General features: G+C 42.8%; 1 protein-coding gene across 10 annotated transcripts in view; it reads left to right on the top strand.

The window, feature by feature from the left end:
* ERC1 (ELKS/RAB6-interacting/CAST family member 1) overlaps positions 1-19,867 on the top strand; it is a 509,051-nt gene that overhangs the window by 6,843 nt on the left and 482,341 nt on the right. For 9 of the 10 annotated variants that reach the window (XM_075006075.1, XM_075006082.1, XM_075006057.1 and 6 more), the window contains exon 2: positions 9,323-10,153. The exons of the other annotated variant lie outside the window; for it this stretch is intronic. In XM_075006075.1, coding sequence (XP_074862176.1) covers positions 9,485-10,153 — 669 coding nt within the window. In that variant the 5' untranslated portion in view covers positions 9,323-9,484. The remainder of the gene's footprint in view (positions 1-9,322; positions 10,154-19,867) is intronic. 10 annotated transcript variants of the gene reach the window in all.

Raw genomic sequence — 19,867 nt, 5'->3', positions numbered from 1 at the left:
TTAAACTAAGCTGAGAATATATCTTTTATTTCTGTAACATATCTGATTATATAATATTTATGAATGATAAATGGTCTAAAGAAAGATGTCTATTAAAGATTTGTGTTTGTTAATAAAGTGAAAATGGTATGTACCAGGTTGTTTCTGATTATACCAGATTTTATTTTAATTCTGATAGATTTCATGATAGGGAGCCTATATCTGAAGTAAAGGTAGAGATCTGAACTGAATTTTGAGGCAAAATGTGGCTCTGACTAACATATTCAGATGATTGTGGGTGGTGAGAGTATATTCCGATTTTAGAACAGTGCCATTTTCTGCTCATTGCTCTCTTCTTTAAGCTATGCATTTCCCTGTGCTGACAAATGAACGCTGTAGGTGCTCTCTGCATTTTCCTCAATAAAAGCAATCATGGCTACAATAACTAGATGGAAGGTATAGCTGCTTTTTCTATCATCTGCTAACAAGGACAGGTGCTGAATTGGGAAATGGAAAGTAGAGCTGGATCCAGAAAGAGGTGAGAGAAATCAGACTACCACATAATCCAGTTATTTCAGTGTTTGTGCAGAACATGTTACATTTTATTCTTTAATCTGTCGAATTGGGAGACTGCCTGGAGTGACTGTCATTTGGAGTTATGAAACAAAAACACTTCTATGGTAAGTGACATGTAGTTGTGCTTTTCCTCAGACTACTACTGTCGGAATTTGTTGTCCTTTCAGGTTAATGAAGCAATTTTATAGCAAATCAGGGTCAATCAAAGGTTCTTTGACCATCGCTGAGACTTTCTTGAGAGGTTTCTCTTTGAGAAAAGAGAGAGAGAGAAAATGACATGCAGTGTTTCCTTCCAAATTTTTTTAATCCAGCATGAAATACACTCATCCTCGTTAAATGAGTACTTTACTTACAAGCACTCGCTTAAACGAGGGGCACATATACTTACCTTAGTTCACTAGACGAGTGAACTCCCCTCGCTATTACGAGCTTTACCCCACTCCCCACGGCTCCAACCTGCCATACGCTGGTGCCTAGCCCTGCAGCCCCAACCCACGGCAGCCTGACCCTCCCACCAGCCCCACCAGACTAGCCCAAGCAGCCTGACCCTCGCAGACCAGCCCTGGCAGTCTGACTCCCCACCACCCTCACCTGGCTGGCCGGTCCCGCGGCCCCAGCCCTTGGCAGCCTGAACCCCCCTGCCCACTGGCCCTGTGGACTGGCCTTGGCAGCCTGACCATTGCCAGCCCTGTGGCCCCAGCCTGTGGCAGCCTTAACCCCCACTCTCCGCTGGCCTACAGACCAGTTCTGGCAGCCTTAACCCCTCCACTGGCCCCTCAGACCTAACCCACCACAGCCTGCCCCCCAACACCAGCCGCACACCCAATCTGGAGCAGCCTTAAGCCCCCCACCCACCCCACGAACCCTATCTGCCACCCTAACCCCACTACCCTACCTTCCTCCCACTCATGGCCCCAAATTGTCCCCACCCTTTAAACCTGCCCCCCTCCCAGCCCCAAACCCAAGGTTCTCTTATCTTTCAAAAGCAGCACAACATGCTGCCTTTCCTTTGAGTTAGGAGCACTAGGAACCAGAGACTTTTACATGTAATTTAATGGTAATTTAGTATCTTATGAGTTTTCGTCTGAGCAGTAGATGGGAGCCAATTGTGCTTGTATAGCGAGGGATGAGTGTAAACATTGTGTACCATTCATAGAAACACATGCTACTGGCAGTGGGAGCTCTGATAATCAGCTGGGTGGCATTTGAGTCTCTCCTAAATTCCTGTCCAAGTGCTCCACTTACAGGGAACACTGGTCACAAGTCAAACCCTTCCTCCTCACTATTTTTGTTGTTGGTTGGCTGATGTTTCAGATAGGTGATTTTTTTTTTAAAGAAATAATTCAAATCTCATTCAAATGGAAACATTATTGTAGAAGAGATGTGGGAGATGGCGCCAAAGTGTTTCATGTTTGGTATAGCTGGATCCATCTTAGTGTGGATGATTATATTTTTGTGGGTTTTGTTGTTGTCCCCCCCCACCCTTCTTTATGCCTTCCAGGCTCTCCTGTTGTCAGGGTCACAGGCATAACCAGTATTTGTTTTGAATGTGATAAATAAGTACAAATTCCACTGATACAGCCCTTGGTGTATATAAGGTTTTCAGCACAGGCTGGTTTAGAAATGTTTCTCAAGACAAACTCTTTTTTTCCATCCCTTTCTCAAATTCACTATTCATTAGTTCATTTTAACAAGGAACAGTGATTCTTCCTCCATTCTCAATTGAATTAAGTCCAGATTGCAGAATACAGAAAATAGCTGTTGATTCTGTATTCTTGTGCTGTGCACAAGATAATAACAGTTCATTAGTCTCCTATTCATTTGGTTGGGGCATCTGTAAATTGTTATGAACTGTTTCTTTTCCTATGGCACTCATTTACTATGTAGACAATGTTACTATCTGTAATATGTCTGAAAGTTTTCACTTGAATGAAACTTTTTATATATATTTTTTGAGGAAATCTTTTTTTTTCTTTTTCTTCCTAACACTTCCTCCTCATACCTTACCACTTTGATTTTAATTCCATTGTCTAGGCCTACCTTGAGAATCCTGCCTATCATTACAGTTACGTTTTTCATCAGGCACCCAGTTCTGAATTGACTAAAATGCTACTGCTTTCCATAGCTCATATAATTCAATTTCCATAATCTAGGACATTTCCCTGCTACTAAGCAATATTATTTGAGAGCTGAATCACCTCTCACCTCTCATTTTCACTGAAGATGTAAAAATATAAATCTGTATGGTAGATTATCACGTCACTCTGGTACAGCAGATTGTGGTATCAACTGCCTTCTGTAACTTCGAGAGTTTCTTTTCTGTCAGGGACATGACAATAGTGTTTTTTTTTTTTTAAACTAGCTATTAATAGTTTGGCAACATGCTAGCTAAAAGACAGAGGAGGCAGTTTCTTGAATCTATGTTAAGTATGCCTTCTGGTATGTCTGAGTTACAATCAGTACAGAAAAAGCTTTTAGTAAGGTTTGTTTATTCTTCAGAAACATTTTTTTTGTGGTGTTGAACTGTATCAATATTGCTATGTTTTTTTTCCTGTGTATTTGATAGTGTGGAGATGGTATTTGTTTGTAGGAAAGCATTCTGATAAACTGAAATGCAAAGGGCAATACACTTTTCGTCCTTTTTATGTAGACTTAAGGCTTGTCTGCGTAAGGGTTGTGGAAAGAGAATCCAGGTGAACCTCAGGTGTGAATTTAAAGTAGATTAGTTAAACCACATTAAATTCTTATTAAAGTGAGCAGCAAAGCTAATAGTGCAATTAATTGTGGCGTTAGTAGAATATCACTTAAATATTTTTCCTGTTTTCTGTATTTTCAAATATATTTATTTCAGTTACAACACAGAATACAAAGTGTATTGTGGTCACTTCATAGCTATGTTTGATTGCAAATTGCATTGTAAAAAACCATAGGAGTTTTTTTTCTGTTCACCCAATACAAGTAATGGAGTGCAATGTCTTTGTCATTAAATTTCAATTTACAAATGCAGAATTATGTAAAGGGCAGGGGTTGATCCTGCATTCCAGAATAAAGTAATATATTAGAGCTGGGACAGGCAAGATCCTGCAGGTCAGATCTGGCCTGCCAAGCTGTTTAATCCAGCCTGTAACTCGGGAAGAGCTTTGTGTTCTGCCCCTTCCCTCAACAAAACCTCTCTTCTCTTATTGCCTGGAAACCACTGAGGCCAGAAGGGCAGATGAGGAAGACAGGAGGGCAGATTGGGAGGACTGGAGAATGCTTAGAGAGTATGAAGTCCAGACCCAGGGGGAGATGTTGTGGCTGATGATGCTGCAAACAGAGTTCCTGAGATGCCTTGTATAAGAGCACAGAGGCCCTCTCCAGCCCATGATGAACCACATACTCTCCTCACCATGTTCCGTGCCCTTGCAACATGAGCACCGCGGAATGTGTGGTGTGGGGGAGGTCCACTCCCAGGGATGCTTCTCAAAGCAGAAGGCTGACATTCCCCCACCTTTGATGGCAAAATGCCTCTTACCCTTGCTTGCTTACCTGCCTCCAAAGCCTGGCATGATATGATGATGCTGCTGCACAGTTGATCAGGCTGGCAGCAGTCCCATAAGAATATATGTTAACAGTTTAAAAACCATATTTAAATTGAATAGTTAACAATTAGAAAGCAAATCAAAAGTAATGTATAGCTTGAATGGTTAACGGTCCAATTTTTATCCCAATTTAACAACCTAATTCTTAACCCAGTTAAGTAGATACACTCACTCATCCTCTGAGGCTAGCCAGACCCCAGGTAATGTTGGTTAGTTGATTGAGGCGAGAGTCGTACATGCACATCACCCCATTATGCCGAACTGATGGACTCTGACCTATGTGGCAAATTGATGTAATACAGTAATCCTCCAGTATGCATAATTTTTCAATTTGCTCTTAATTCCATTAACACAAGTTAAGTGCAAATGGAGAGCACTCCAGCCCCCAGCTGGAGGAAGCAGGGAGAAGCTCCACTGCAGCAGCTGTCTGCTCGCTGGACAGAGAGCTGGTGTGGCACGGTTTCACCCAGTTGATGAGAAATCACGCTACTACCTCTGTCTGCTGGATGAGCTCCCCCAAGTGGGGGTAATGCAGGGACAGATGGTCGCGGTGGCACAGCTTCTCCCCAGCTTCCTCCTGCTGGTCAGTTTCCCAGGTCCTATGCTGGTCAGTTTCCCGGGTCCTGCAAGTGGCGGGGAGATGGGAACCAGGTTCCCACTCCTTGCCAGTTCTGGTGGGCTGATCAGTTTCCCAGCTCCTGCAAGCCTAGGGGTCCGGCAACCAGGCTGCTGCCTGGTTCCCATCTGCCCCGACTTGCACGAAATTTGAGTTACGTGAGGGTTGCAAAAAGGCAGTGATGTTCAGTTAATTGGTTGTACCCCTCAATCTGTTTGGGGGGTGCTTCTCCGTTCATTGATCATATCCCTCAATCCGGCTGGATGCTTTTCCATGACCAATTTTGGAATATCCTGCTTATATCACCCCTGTTCTGCTTGGCTTAGCCACAACCGATGAACAGTAGTATCTTTGGTGTTTGCTTCTTCCTTGTTAACGTTTTATCTGGGAACTTGCCTTTTTTGTGTATTTTTGTTCTCAAAATGGTAATCAAGTTCATAATCCACTGGGGCACTGTTTCAGAGCCTCTCTTCAGCCAGCTTTCTGTTAATTTCACTCATGCTAATCATTTACACTTCTCATGCATGCTAACTGCTTATGAGTCGTAACAAACCCCTGCCATGAGCTTGTTTACTGTTGGTTGAATAAAAATGATTAAACTCGCAAAACAGTGTCTTTATTGCTTGTGTTGCCTGGTGGTGAGTGTGTGTATTACAGGATTTACAGGCCAGCACACATCATGTATGGGGGCATCTCCTTAACAACAGACGTAAGTGTCATGTCAGTGTCTAGTCATTCATAAAACTGTTTTTCAAGGCCTGCCTGATTAGCAGTACTCCTTACTGTAATCTCTTCATTGCCCTGGTGTATACCGCTCATAATTAGTGGCCAGATGATCTGCTTTGGGTCTCTAGCCTAGCACGAAATTTTCCCCCTTACTCTTACATAAGTTATGGAATACATGCCAGGCTGCCACCATGAAGGGAATGTTGCTTTTGCTGAGGTCTAACTGAATCAGCAGACTTCTGAGCTTGGTCTTTAAGTGGCCAAAAACGCATGATGTACTAGCATTCTGCATTTGCTCATCCTATAGTTGATCTGCTCTTTACTGTGGTCCAGTCTGTCTGTGTATGGCTGCATGAGTCAAGGAAGCAAGTGGTAAGCTGGATCACCCAGAATCACTACTGCCATCTTCATATCTCCAGTGTTGATATTTCTGGTCTGCATAGAAAGTCCCATCCTGCAGCTTTCTGAACCAGAAAGATTTCCTAAATGTGGGCATCATGCATCTTTCTGTTGTGGCAGGGCCAGGGTGGAGGGCCCCTCAGAGGGAGCCCAAACAAACAGAAGGGCCTGCAGGACAATCTCAGGCAGCTGGGTTGGGAGATGGCTCAGCCCAGCTGGGGCCATCTGGCACCAATGACTGGGCTAATAAGAGGCCTTTAAAAACCCTTCACAGTGGGAAGGGTGGAAAGAGGCGAGGAGACGAGAAGTACTGAGAGGAAGCAGGTTGGAAAGGAGCAAAAAAAAAGGAACAGGAACACCAGGAACTGCAGAAGGAGAGTGAGGAGCCACAGCAGATCGAGAGAGAGACTCGTTACAGCTGCAGCCTGGAGAAGGTACCGGGGGGAATTGTCTGGGGAAGTGGCCCAGGGAGAAGAGCTGCTGCACCAAGGGCTAAAGGAGTCAGCCTTCCCACTAGCAGTTGCATAGGGTCCCTGGGCCAGAACCTGGCATGAGTGGGCGAGGGCCCTGTTCCCCCCAGACCACCCCCTGACCCCAGCGAGGGCAACTGGGCCTTGAGTGGGCCCAATGGACTGAGTAGAGGCCAGAGGCCCAGGAATAGGACTGACTTTGTCACACTGTACCATCCCATATTGATGCGGGTGAGACGAATCTTGTGATCCACCAATGCCTGCAACACCATGGAGAAGTACCCCTTGCAGTTTATGTACTTTGTGGCAAGGTGGTCTGAAGCCAAGATAGGGATGTGCATTCCATATATTGCCCTGCCACAGTTAGAGAACCCCATTGTGGCAAAATTATCCACTATGTCCTGCATATTTCCCACTGTCATTTGCGATCATTGCAGAAAGGGCATTGATTGGCTTGGTTACCTAAATCACAAGAGCACCCAACTGTAGATTTGCACACTCTGACCACTGACCAATAGCTGTCTAGCATCGCAAGCTTCCACAGGGCCATTGCCACTCACTGCTGACCTGTCAGAGCAGGTCTCATTTTTGTATTTCAGTACTTCAGGGCAGGGGAAAGCAATTCCCAAAGTTCCTTGAAAGAGGCCTGATGCATACCAAGGTTTGGTAGTCACTGCTGATTGACCCATAGCTGCAGAGAAATGTGGTCCCACCATTCTGATCTTGTTTAACAGCATCAGAACTGGTGCTCCCCTGTGCACAAAGCATCGAGTGCATTTCTCTGTTCCTCCTCTTCCATGTCTCCCTTCCATATATGTCAGTGTCCTCTTTAGAGTTTATCACTCCCATGTCTGCTTTGGCTCTAAACATATCACATCAAAATGCTTGAGGTGCTCATAATGCTTGCCACAACCATTTGAAGCTGGATGGCCTCCATGCTAGACTTGCAATGGCATGTCTACAGAGATAAAAAACGGGCATGAAAACACTTTTTCCTCTGGCTTTCCAGAGGGAGGGGGAGGAGCGAAGTGCACCAAGGGGAGGCTGATGACATATACCCAGAATCACCCGCAGCACTTTTCTCCCATCGGACACTGGCAACTTAACTCACAATACAAGGTGGCAGCGGGAACTGTGGGACAGGTACCTAGAGAACATTGCTGACCAAGTCAAAGCTGCCCATCCTAATGAGGATGTGCTCCATTAACTTCATGTGCCAGTGCGGACATGCATCCTCAACTTTAAAACTTGGGTGCTACAAAATCAGTCTTAACAAATTTGACCTAATTTTGTAGTGTAGACATACCCTACATTTTTTTATCTTTAATTCCTGACCTTAAGAAAAATAAAACAAAACCTATGTTCTCTCTGACTTACCCCATCATTCTTTCCCAGCTGCTTGTTCAGAGACATCACCTCACTGCAAAACATATCTTCATGACTGGGGTTTGGAAAATTAGTTAGACACTTTATAGCCAGAATAAAACTATCTTCAAAGATAGAGTACAGTGTTGAGTTGAGAATCCTAGTGTGGTAAGGCTGAGAGGGACCTAGAGAATTTGCTTGGAATGAGGAGGTGTTGTCCCTGGACCCTTTTCAGGTGCTCTGACATTATCGGTCCCTGGCTACTAGAGATGTGATAAACTTAGTCTGCACTCCTGCAATCCAACAGTGGTGATGGGGGATTCCCTGCTGCCCTTGTCATTCCTTTTTGTTTGCAGAGGAAATCCTCATGGTATAATAGTTCTGGTGCAGGTGTCATCAACCTTTCCAAGACAAGTATCAGAGAGGTAGCTGTGTTAGTCTGTATCTTTGAGGACAACAAGAAGTCTTGTGGCACCTTACAGACTAACAGATATCTTGGAGCATAAGCTTTCATGGGCAAAGACCTGCTTTGTCAGATGCATGAGCCCATGAAAGCTTATGCTCCAAGATATCTGTTACTCTATCAGGTGCTACAGGACTTCTTGTTCTTTTCAAGACAGATTGCTGAAATTTGACCTTTTGACCTTTATTTACAGTCTGAGTGCTGGTGATATTTTTTAAAGTCACTAAGAGTCCTACTTACAACAGCTTCATTGATAAATTAAGATGCTGAACTTCACTGTTTAGGTGATTTGGTAGCATTAGCTGGTCTTTTGTTAATTCACTGGCAGCATGGCTTTGAGCAAGCTCCTGGCTGTGTGGAGGAAGAGGGGCGGAGCTGAGCACCTGCTTCATGTGCCCATGAAAATCAGCTTGCATGCCACTCTTGGCACCTGTGCCAGGGGTTGCTGACCCCTGGTCTAGTGCCTACATCTATTGCTGCTTAGAGCTTGAATGGCAGCAATAATCACTTAACCCTTCTTAGTGATGTTGCTGACTGCAGTGTTGTGAATGGCAGCAGTGAAAATTAAGATTCACCAAAGAATGACCGAGACCCTGGAACTATGCAGGTGAATTTAGAAAAAACAGCACTGCATTAGTTTATACTGGATTCATATTTGGAGGATCATTTTTACAGCCATGAAGTCTAGAGACTTTGTTTTCAAATGAAATCTTAAGCTGCAGAAGCTGAGTCACTAGCTGGGGAAAGAATCCTTTTTGTAAAGTGGGTTCAAATATCATTAGAAAATTAAGTATCCTGACAGAAGCTACCGATAAGGGAGGAGTGGGACCAATCTGAAAAGGGGAAAAGATTAATTTGTTCTTTTAGAGTTTAGACCATGGTCATGATTTGAAGAATGTTGAATGTGTCTGCTGGGTTTGTCATTTTACAGTGACAATGGAGTAGAGCAAGAACTTGCTTTAAGTTTGATTCTTGTAGTTTTGAAAACATTGCATTTTTGAGAACTGCAGGTAGTTAGAAGTATTTGGGAGCGATCGGGAAGTAACTGATCAGACACTTTCCACTTGAGTGAGGCAAAATAGTTTTTTTTCTTTTTTTAATTTAGTATATTGGGTATTGAATATGCTTTTTTTTTTTTTTAATACAGATATGATCTCAAACACCATTGTGGCTTCAGAAATGGACAACTGGATCTATTATAAGTTGTGACTGGCCTTAAGCTGACTTGCAACCATAGAAAAACCTCACAGCACCTCTATCTCATTCCTGCTTGATACCTATAAAGTCACCTTACGCTACTCGGTCAATCATGTATGGAAGTGCTCGGTCAGTTGGTAAGGTTGAGCCAACCAACCAGAGTCCTGGGCGTTCACCAAGGTTGCCAAGATCACCACGCTTGGGTCATCGTCGAACCAACAGCACAGGTGGGAGCTCTGGAAATAGTGCTGCAGGTGGGAGCGGGAAGACACTTTCCATGGAAAATATTCAATCTTTAAATGCTGCCTATGCCACATCTGGCCCTATGTATCTAAGTGACCATGAGAACGTGGGTGCTGAGACTCCTAAAAGTACCATGACTCTTGGCCGATCTGGAGGGCGGCTGCCTTATGGTGTTAGGATGACTGCTATGGGTAGCAGCCCCAATATTGCCAGTAGTGGCGTTGCCAGTGATACTATTGCATTTGGAGACCATCACCTCCCTCCAGTGAGCTTGGCATCCACTGTGCCTCACTCGCTACGCCAAGCCAGGGATAACACTATAATGGATCTGCAGACACAGCTCAAAGAGGTGCTACGAGAAAATGATCTGTTGCGCAAAGATGTGGAGGTGAAAGAAAGCAAGTTGAGCTCCTCTATGAACAGCATTAAGACCTTCTGGAGTCCTGAGCTAAAGAAGGAGAGAGCCCTGAGAAAAGATGAAGCTTCCAAAATCACCATTTGGAAGGAGCAGTATAGAGTTGTGCAGGAAGAAAATCAGGTAATTTATGCAAAGTTTTTGTTGAACTGTATGCATCTGTGGTTTGGGTGGGAGAGAATAGAACTGAATCAGTTGATTGTTTCTACTTAACATTTGGACTGCTCTCTAGATTCTACATCTTAAGTTAGGTCAGACGGGTTGGAGACTTTTCCTAAGGCAGTGGAATCAGTAAAATAAAGAGTATTTTCAAACCGTAACGCCACTTACTGAGCAAAAGTTATGCTACCAGAATCCCAAGCCCTCTGAGCCTGGGTCACCTGATTTGCTGTTTTATGTGATGTAATATTTGGGGGTGGATGAATATTTATCAGTTAATTCATTTCCCCTTAAATATCAGGTTATTCTCAATATTTATCAGTATTTCTATAGTGCCTAATGCTGTAATATCTGAAGCATTTTGTGTAAAATATCTATCAGCTGTAGCCTTGGGTATTGTTGAGCTCCTGCTAAGTATTCACTAAGTGAAACCAAGGCCAAAGCGTATTTGGTATCATTTTGGAAACACTAAAAAATTCAGGTTTGGAGATCTCTGAAGGAGACCTGAACAGTTTTTGTCCTTGCTTGTTGTTGTACTTCATTCAGCACTTGTTTAGCTATACCCATTGTCAACAATTGGTACGACTTGTAGGGTAGACAAGGCTGGAGAGCTTGACAAGATTAGATACATAATTTACCTCCAAGAAGTTAGAACTTCCCTTTCTGATTTAAGCTGGCTTCTTTCAGAGAGTTTGTGCCTATTTGAGTCCTTTTTCAATCAGTGTTTTGTGACATAGATGTGGGCTTTTTTTTGTTATGATAATGTAATCTGTCCATGTTTACACAAACAAAAATTGTTGGGACTGCAGCTGTTTAACAAATGCTAACCTTTTATTTATCAGGTAGAGTGGAATTTAAACTCTCTGTGCTAAAGTTTTACTCATTTAGAATGACTTGTCCAGCTATAGAATAAATCAGTGGTAGAGAATTACAGGAATCTCGATTTTTCTTGTGGCCTCAATAAAGTTCCAATATTTGCATGTGGTGGTATTAAATCATAGGATGGAAAGGGACTTTGAGAAGTCATTTAATAGAGTCCTGCACTCATGGGAGGACTAAGTATGATAGAACATCCCTGACAGGTGTTTGTCTAACCTGTTTTTAACAATCACCAGTGATAGAGATTCCATAACCTCCCTAAATGGTTTATTACAGTGCTTAATCACCCTGACAGGAAGCTTTTCCTAATGTTCAATCTAAACCTCCCTTTGTGCAATTTAAGCTCATTGCTTCTTGTATTGTCCTTGGAGGCTAAGACGACCCATTTTTCTCCCTTCTTGTATCAAACTTTTATGTACTGGAAAGCTGTTATGTCCCCTTCTTAATCTTTCTTTACCAGATTGTTTAATCTTTTTACTTCTCCACTGTTCTATCATAGGTCACATTTGCTAGACCTTTAATCATTTTTGTTGTTTGTCCTTGGACTTTTTCCCAATTTGTCCACATCTTTCTGGAAATGTGGTTCCCAGAACCAGACACAATGCTCCAGTTGAGGGCTACTCTGTGCAGATTACTTCTCATGTTGTAATAGGGTTCAGGGGTCCCCAAGCACTGCACCCCTACTGCAGCCAGAAGTGACTTTCACTCAGCAGGTAGAACAGGGAGTTTATTAGTCAACAGAGACACATCATGGTAAAGAGGTATCAGTACAGCAGGCAGAGACAGTCATTCCAATCCATCTTGGGGACAGCAGCTTGTGGGGTGCCTTCATTTGGGGTCTAGCCTCCCCTTTGCACAGGCTAGCTCTCTTTCAGCTCACCCTCAACTCTGTTTCCCACTGTTTCTCTTAGATTCAAACCCAGCTGGGCTCCTCCCCATTCTTTGTTCAGGAACAGAGGTGTTACCTGCCAGCTTAGGCTACAGACGGCAGGGGGTCATCCTTAGCCTGCGTGAGCTGCTCAGACCATCATACATAACCCCCACTACATCACACCTTTGTCTTACTGTACTGTTGCGAATACATTTCACAATTTTTTCCCCAATAATGTTACACTGTTGACTCATTTAGTTTGTGGTCATATTGGAGAAATGGTCTGAAGTAAACAGGATGGAATTCAATAAGAGCAAATGTACACTCACCTTATGAAAGAACAATCAGTTGCATACATGCAAAATGGAAAATGACTGTCTAGGAAGGAGTACTGCACAAAGGAATTTGGACCCCAGGATGAGGGTTCTGTATACCAAACCCCGATCCTTGTTTAACATTGTTTAATGTTGAACAATGAATGGCTTTTCTTAACAGGTCTGGCTCAACAGAACAAACCCAGAAAGATAATGGAGCAAACATTTTCTTACATCTACAAGATAAAGGTGGTAAAGTGTCCATATCATTTTGAATTTCTTTTCTCCAAAGGACATACAGCTCCTCCTACGTTGATACTGTCTATATACTTGATAAGTGTATTTTCTGTGCCATTATCTAAATCACTGGGAGGGTCATTTTGTCCCTGGAGCTCTGGGATAGAGGAGGGGTGCTTCCTTCCCATCCATGACAACTTGGCCTTGGGGAAGGGTGTCTTCACCTTGGCTTGTAGCAGCTGTGTGCCAGGGCCTGGGTTGTGTGTCTCTCTCCTGGGCATGGCAGCTCCCTACTGGTGCTGGGGGAGAGGTGTCTCACCCCGGCCATAGCACCCAACATAGAGATGCTCTAGAACTGCCGCTGGTTGCGGGGGAGGTACTCCTACCCTGGTCACCACCCAGCCTAGCCCAGATCTACCCCATCTGAGGGACTGGCTACTCTACCTTGTCTGTGCTTGCTGGAACTTTGGTGGCTGTGGAGAGGCAGCTGTCACCTATCCCCAAGTACAGTGGTGAGAGAGGGCTGTGAGTAGTCCTCTCTCCCTGGGGCTACCTGCACCCTGAACCCCTCTCATCCTTGGCCATATTCCAGAGCATTCACTCCTAGCTAGAACTCTCACTTCATACCTCAACCATCTGCCCCAGTCCTGAGCTTCCTCCCATACTCCAGCCCGTGTGGAATGCCTTTTTTATTGGATACGTCACCTCCATACTGGCACAAGTAATGAAAGTTATTCTACATATGGACATAAAACATTATAGGGAACACTTCCAAGTTGGTGTTCATGATTCAGCTAGAGCTTGAGAAAATGACAATCTTATTTGGTTCTTTCTCTCTCGCCCAGTCTAATTCAGACTCTTCTGAATATTACAAAGGAATGGTGTCCCAGGACAGGGTGGAAGTGACAGTCATGTTTGCGAAGGGCAGTTCAGTAGCTAATTTTTTCTCCTATCGTCTCTTTAGGAATGATAAAAAATGTTCCCCTCATTATTTTGTCTGCCATTTAGTCTTAATTTCCAACTTACTGATTTTGATTGATTTTTTTTTTTCAGTTGGACACTGTTCTTGTTTACCAGCATGATCTAATACAGTCCTGGAAATACATATGTAGGCTTGCTTTCTTTCTCTTAATTCATTCTCTCTGTCTCCCTTTTTGCAGCCCTTCCTATCAGTAGTTTTTTTGTGAACTTTCACTTTTTACTGCTGATCTTATAATGAGTGTAAATTTGTAGGCCTGTTTATCACAACATGTTATTACAGTTGAGGACTTTTTAGAGTAAGCTCTCAGACTCTAGTTAAAAGAATTCAGTGGACTTCCCATCTAAACTTACACTAGGTATCTCCTTGGAGTCTAATGTTAATTTGAATGTCTTTGTTCCTCCTTCTGAGCAAATAATCCAAGTGGAAGGAGGTTGTTCATAATAATTTCTAGCTATTACTTTAGCAACTGGAGTCTGAGAACCATCCATCCTCTTCTTTAAGAAAAACCTTCCACATGGCAAACCATTCCTGTGTGCTGTCCCAGAGTATACCCCAATGTGGTTTGATTTTTTCACTGGATATTTCCCTATTGAGTTTTCATTCATCTCATATGTTCTAAAGAAAATGTTTGCTCTACTGGCCTACCTACTCCTTTACAGAAACCTCGTTTCAGTTTTGGAAGGTGGGTATAGGGGAAAGGGCCACAAAATAAAGCAACTGACACTTGTGGAGGATACATTCTTTTCTATTTTTAGGTCAGCCCAGTTTAAAGTGGGTTATCTCAGAATTTTGTTTCTGAACTTCCATTCATTATGGAAATTATGAAGGCTACAAATAGCCTGCAGTTGGCTTGTTCAGTGACTCTGGTTTTTTGAAATAGAAGAATAAGTGGATTATTATGCTATAAAAACCATACATAGAGAGGGAGAACACTTATTTTTTCCACATCATTTCTCTCCTCCTTCCCTTCACTAGCACCCTAATTAAACACTTAAGAATATTGCCAGGACTGTGTTCTCTATGCACCCTCTGTAATTATTACCACAATGTCTGGATTGTATGACTTTAGTCCAAAAAAGGAAGGGTGCAATTTAAAAGCAAAGTGAAACATGGTGTAAGATGTAGAGACTGGGAATGCTAATTAATAGATTATAGTCAGTTAGCAGTATTCCCTAATTAAAGTGCATTCATTATACTCTATATTGTCTTCTTGAGTTGGTCATTTCACCTATTGTAAGGAAAATCAGGGGTTTAATAGGATTTCCTGTAATTAAACAGATTTATTTGTTTAGACATGGCCCCAGAGATTTTCTTCTGTGATCTGTGCTGCTTGGCTCTGCCTTTTGAATTAATAAAATTTGTTTTATTGTTCCCTTTTGCATTTTTTTTTACCAGTAAGCTTGCAGGGGTAGGTTTGTTAGATGCTAATACTTGTATTTCAACAGACCCTTTTTAACAAAGATCTCTGATTCTGTACAGAAACTAGTTGAGAACAAATCCAGCTGTAAGTACCAGCTCTGCTTGCAGAGCCAAGACTGGTTGACTTGTGTCATCTTAGGGTTATCATGAGGTCTCCTTGCTCTTTCCTCCATGAATGTGTCTTTGTGTTTTCATATGCATACCACATAGTTCCTGTGTAGATTTTATTACTTTGTTGATATCCTTTGATACCTCATGTTCCTTGAACATAAGGAATGGTTAAATTACCTTAGTTTTAGAAGATGTTAAAGATAAACCTTAAAATCTATGGCCTTTAGATTTCTGTCAGACAGAATTGGTTGCTAATTTTAGATTTTCTTTTTTCTCTGACATTGATTTGGTTAATAGCAATGGCAAATTTTTATAAGGAAGCATGACCATGTGGCTGTTGACAAAACATGTATGTGGTTAGATGGTATTAGACCATTGCTGAACCGAGACAACACTTTTATATAAAAGTTTAATAGTGGGTAGTTTGGATAGCGTGCTGCCTCTTCTGAAATGTTAGGGATCAATCAAGTGGAGACATTAAGCATATAATATACTTTCAGTGGAAAAAATAGCATTTATTTAAAATGTTACTTTTTTCCTTAAGCACCAAATTTGGAAAAGGCAGGTAAACGTGGAGAGGATATGCTTATCCTCTGTCTGTGCTACTCCCATGCATCTCTGAAACTTCAAATCAGCATTTCACCATCTCTAGCATGAGACTGGAAAATGGAACTGACTTACCTGCCTTAATTTCTCTTAAATTCATTGGCTGCCAATTTGTGGCCTCCCCAGTGCACTTTGGAGAGAGAATGTGCACGAAGTGCTAGGGTACAACAGTGAGCATCATAAAGATGCTTATGAATAAAAAGAATGATTAGCTTACTGTACTTTTTGCTGAAAGCATTATGAGTCACAACGGGGTAAGTGGATTAGGTGAGAATTTACAAAATTTTTGGCAAATCATCCATTTCTTGTATTTCTTTTGCTTGGTGGTTTTACAAGGTAACAACCATAAAATTAATTTCAGCTTTCAGGCTGAATGCACGCTGTCAGTGCACTAAGGTGTGAACAACAGATTGTTTTTGAAATGTCATACAGTGCTTCTTAACTTTAAACAGTTGTATTGGTTAGCAGAAGAGTGTAACTGCTGTATTTTCTTAAGTGGTTGAATGTTTAAAATTTGAATTTTTTGTGTCGTCATTGTCTTCGTTGCTGACAGACAAGGTTTGTTCATGTTGTATGTATGATTTTGCACATAGTGCTGATATTCATGTGATGTAGTACATGGTAAATATAATTTATCTCTGACCACTTGGCAAGCACTCTGTCCACTAATAAATCAGTACATCTTGCTTGGGGATTTTGTAAGCTTTCACAGCATAGTAGTCATCATGAACATCCCTCAATTTGACATAACATTTCCTTCCTTCTCTTTCCTGTAAATGGAGAATCTCCTCCATCGTGTACAGTCTCACAATGTCCTGAGACCCAGCGGTGGTCCCTGTTCAATCCCGGACCAATAACGGATTAACACTTGAAAATACAAGATGGACAAGGTTAAGAGGTATTCTGGTGTGTGTAAAAGGCATTGTATGCCTGGTCCATCCATAGTTCACCGTTGATTACTTTCTGTAGTATAAATTTCTTTTAGAGAGAGATTTTAATGACCATGTGCAGGAGAAGAAAGGTTCTGTGCAGCGAATTGGTCTGCTTTGAAACATACCGTGTGTGTTTATCCAGTTGGTAGGTTGTACCTTTTCCCATATGTGGATATAGCATGCCTGCTGTTGTTGTGAGTTAGTGGGATCAAAAAAATCATTTTTCTTCTGAAAGAAAGATTCAAGTTCTATAGTGAACTGTAGGTAGACAGAAGACCAATGTGAGAGCTGAATCTGCTTCTATAAAGAGAAATAGCCTGTCCCTTTGCTATTTACTTTGAAGTGTTTTCAGAATATTTTTTTCTTTCATAGAATATAGTTTGGTCCATGTATTGTATGAATTCTGAGCACATTGTGGTTGCGTGGCAGCATCAGAAACTCTGTGCTGTTCTCTGCTTATCTCTAGGTAGGCAGTACCTGAGGTTCATAGATATTAATGTGGGATTTTCCTTATGAATGCCGTTTCTGGGCTTGCTTACATTTAGACCAAACAGCAAAGTCCCCAGGAAAGTTAGAGAGAGCAAGGACATGAGCTACTAATGCTCCATTCCAAATTTGAACAAATTCTGTCTGTATGCATTCGTTCTGGTGCACCTCATTTCCCAGTTAGAAAAGTCTAGATCTCACTGCCTGGATTTTGAGAGGAAATGTGGAAAGGACACAAGTTTTTAAAATAGGGTGATCAGTTCCATGCAGTTTGTAGAAAGAATTTCCAAACATTTGTGAAAGATTCTCTAATTGATGCAAGGAAGGGAAGTGTACTTCCCTATCACCAGGCACTCTTAGCTTTCCTACAGAATGCTTTAACCTTGATTTATTTCTTGGTCTTCCAAATGGTATACAGTATGCTCTTTGTTATCCAGAAACAAAAGGGAATGGGGGAATCAATTTTCTGGTTAACAGAGAGGTACACCTATTGGTCAGAAATTTTCACACATTACATGTAGTTGGCAATTTGAACATGTACATGTAACTTTATTCTGCTTTCACATACACAGCATCAGTGACCAATCCCAGGTGTACAAAATTACTTTGATCTCTCTACTCTGACCTCTGTGTGAACTATACATGACATTCTCTTGCTGCTAGTTGAACGTACTGTATGTCCCCCCATAAACTAACATTTACACACTGAACTCTGCAACTGGAAATGCATTCTGGATAACTTTTGTATTTTTTCCAGTTAGCAAAGAAAAATAAAATGTATACTGATATTCTTGAAATTTGCCATTAACCGAGGATTCCAGTTAGTAATGATCCAGATAACAGAGTATACTGTACTCTGTGTGTGCAGCAGCAGATTTCTTCTAGCATTCTCCACAATAGGTAGGATTCAATCACATCAAGATGTCACTTTCTTTACATTAGCTGTACTAACTACTCAACTGAGATTTGTAAAATTCCTGGTTTTAGATTTTAGGTTTACTCAACGGGAGGGTTACAGCTAAGGATTGCTAACCAGCAGGCTCTGGCTAGCAGAAGGCGGAATAGGATGGGTAGGTACTGCTCTGGTCAAGAGCCTCAGAGCCATCAAAAATGCCCAAGCCTCAGTTTTGGTAGCATGGTCAGGAGCATGAAACTTGTTTCACCTACTCCAGCATCCCCGCTATTTTTGTTGCGCCTATCCCCCTTCTACCATATGTGGTGCAGCATCACCACAGAATGGTTGGTTTGGTGTACAGTAGAGAGGGGATATGCCATTCAGTTCTCTTTGTATCCTTCTTCCCTGTCAGTTTACATGGATCCCTGTCAGAAGATACAGTTATGGCAGGAATTGCAATCCCTCCTTGGGTCTGGGTCTATAGAAGTTCCTCCCAGGTTCTGGGGACAGGGGTTTTATTCCCAGTATTTCCTAATCCCAAAATCAAACAGGGGTTTGAGACCAATTCTAGACCAAAGAGGACTCAACAAGTTTGTAAAGAAGATGAAGTTTCATATGATATCCCTAGGTCTCATACTCCCTGTGCTGGAGCAGGGGGATTGGTTCGTGGCTCTTGACTTACAGGATGCATATTTCAATCTACCCTCCTCACAGGAGATTCCTCAGGTTTATGGCAGATGGAAACCATTATCAGTTCGCAGTGTTGGCATTTGGTCTGTCTGCAGCCCCAAGGGTCTTCACCAAATGCACGGCAGTAGTAGCAGCGCACCTGCACAGCAAGGGGTGCTGCTATTTCTGTACTTGGATGACTGTTCGGTCAAGAGTCGTTCCAGGGAACAGGTGTTTCAGCATGTATAGTTGGTCCATCAGACTTTTGTAAGTCTTGTCCTCTTGATTAATGAGGCAAAGTTGGTGTTGCTCCCGTCTCAGTCAGTCAGAGTTTGTAGGAGCCCAGTTGGATGCTAGATGTGCCAGGGCGTTTCTGCCAGATGAGAGGTTCAGAACCATGGGGGCTGTCATCTGAGACATCCTGACAGTTCCCACCACAACAGCCAGGTGCTGTCTTCACCTGCTGGGCCACATGGCAGCGGTCACCTTTGTGGTACAGCACACTAGGTTGAGAATTCGCCCCCATAGCTGTGGCTGGTGTTGGTGTATCGCCCTGTGAGAGACAGTTTAGACTTGGTGGTTATGGTGCCACCGTGAACTCTGTTGACCCTGCACTGGTGGTTGGATGAGCACCTTTCCCTAATAACGGATGCTTTGGACAGTGGGTGGTGAGCGCACCTGGGGCAGCTATGAACCCAGGCTCTTCGGAGCATTTTGGACCTTCGACTCCACATAAATGTAAGGAAGTTAAGGGCCATCAAACTAGTGTGTGTGGCTTTCAAGGCCAATCTGGTGGGGTGTTGCGTGTCAGTCAGTACAGACGACAATGTACTATATCAACAAATGAGGATGCATGCTCTTCTCCCTTTTGTGTCACTAGGCCGTGGTGCTCTGGAACTTCTGCATACAGCACAGCATCATGTTGCAGGCCCATTACCTCTCAGGTGTGCACAGTTCGCTAGTGGACCAGCTCAGCAGGTCTTTTATGGATCACGAGTGGTCACTTCACCCGGAGGTTGTTCATTATGTTTCCCAGAAGGGTTATCCCCAGGTGGACGTGTTCACCTCCCCTCTCAACGTGAAATGCAGGACATTTTGCTCTTACCGCAATCAAAGTCCGAGGTCCTGTGCAGATGCCTTCAGTGTTGCCTGGTCGGGCATGCTGATGTATACATTCCTTCCAATTCCACTAGTCCAGAGGGTCCTCCTCAAGATTCAGTCAGACCAGGAGTTGCTCATCTTGATGGCACCAGTGTGGGTCCATCAGCACTGGTACT

The sequence above is a fragment of the Carettochelys insculpta genome, chromosome 1, assembly GCF_033958435.1.
Source record: "Carettochelys insculpta isolate YL-2023 chromosome 1, ASM3395843v1, whole genome shotgun sequence".
Taxonomy (NCBI): domain Eukaryota; kingdom Metazoa; phylum Chordata; order Testudines; family Carettochelyidae; genus Carettochelys; species Carettochelys insculpta.
Note: the sequence above shows the minus strand (reverse complement) of the source record. Positions and strands in the feature narration are given on the sequence as shown.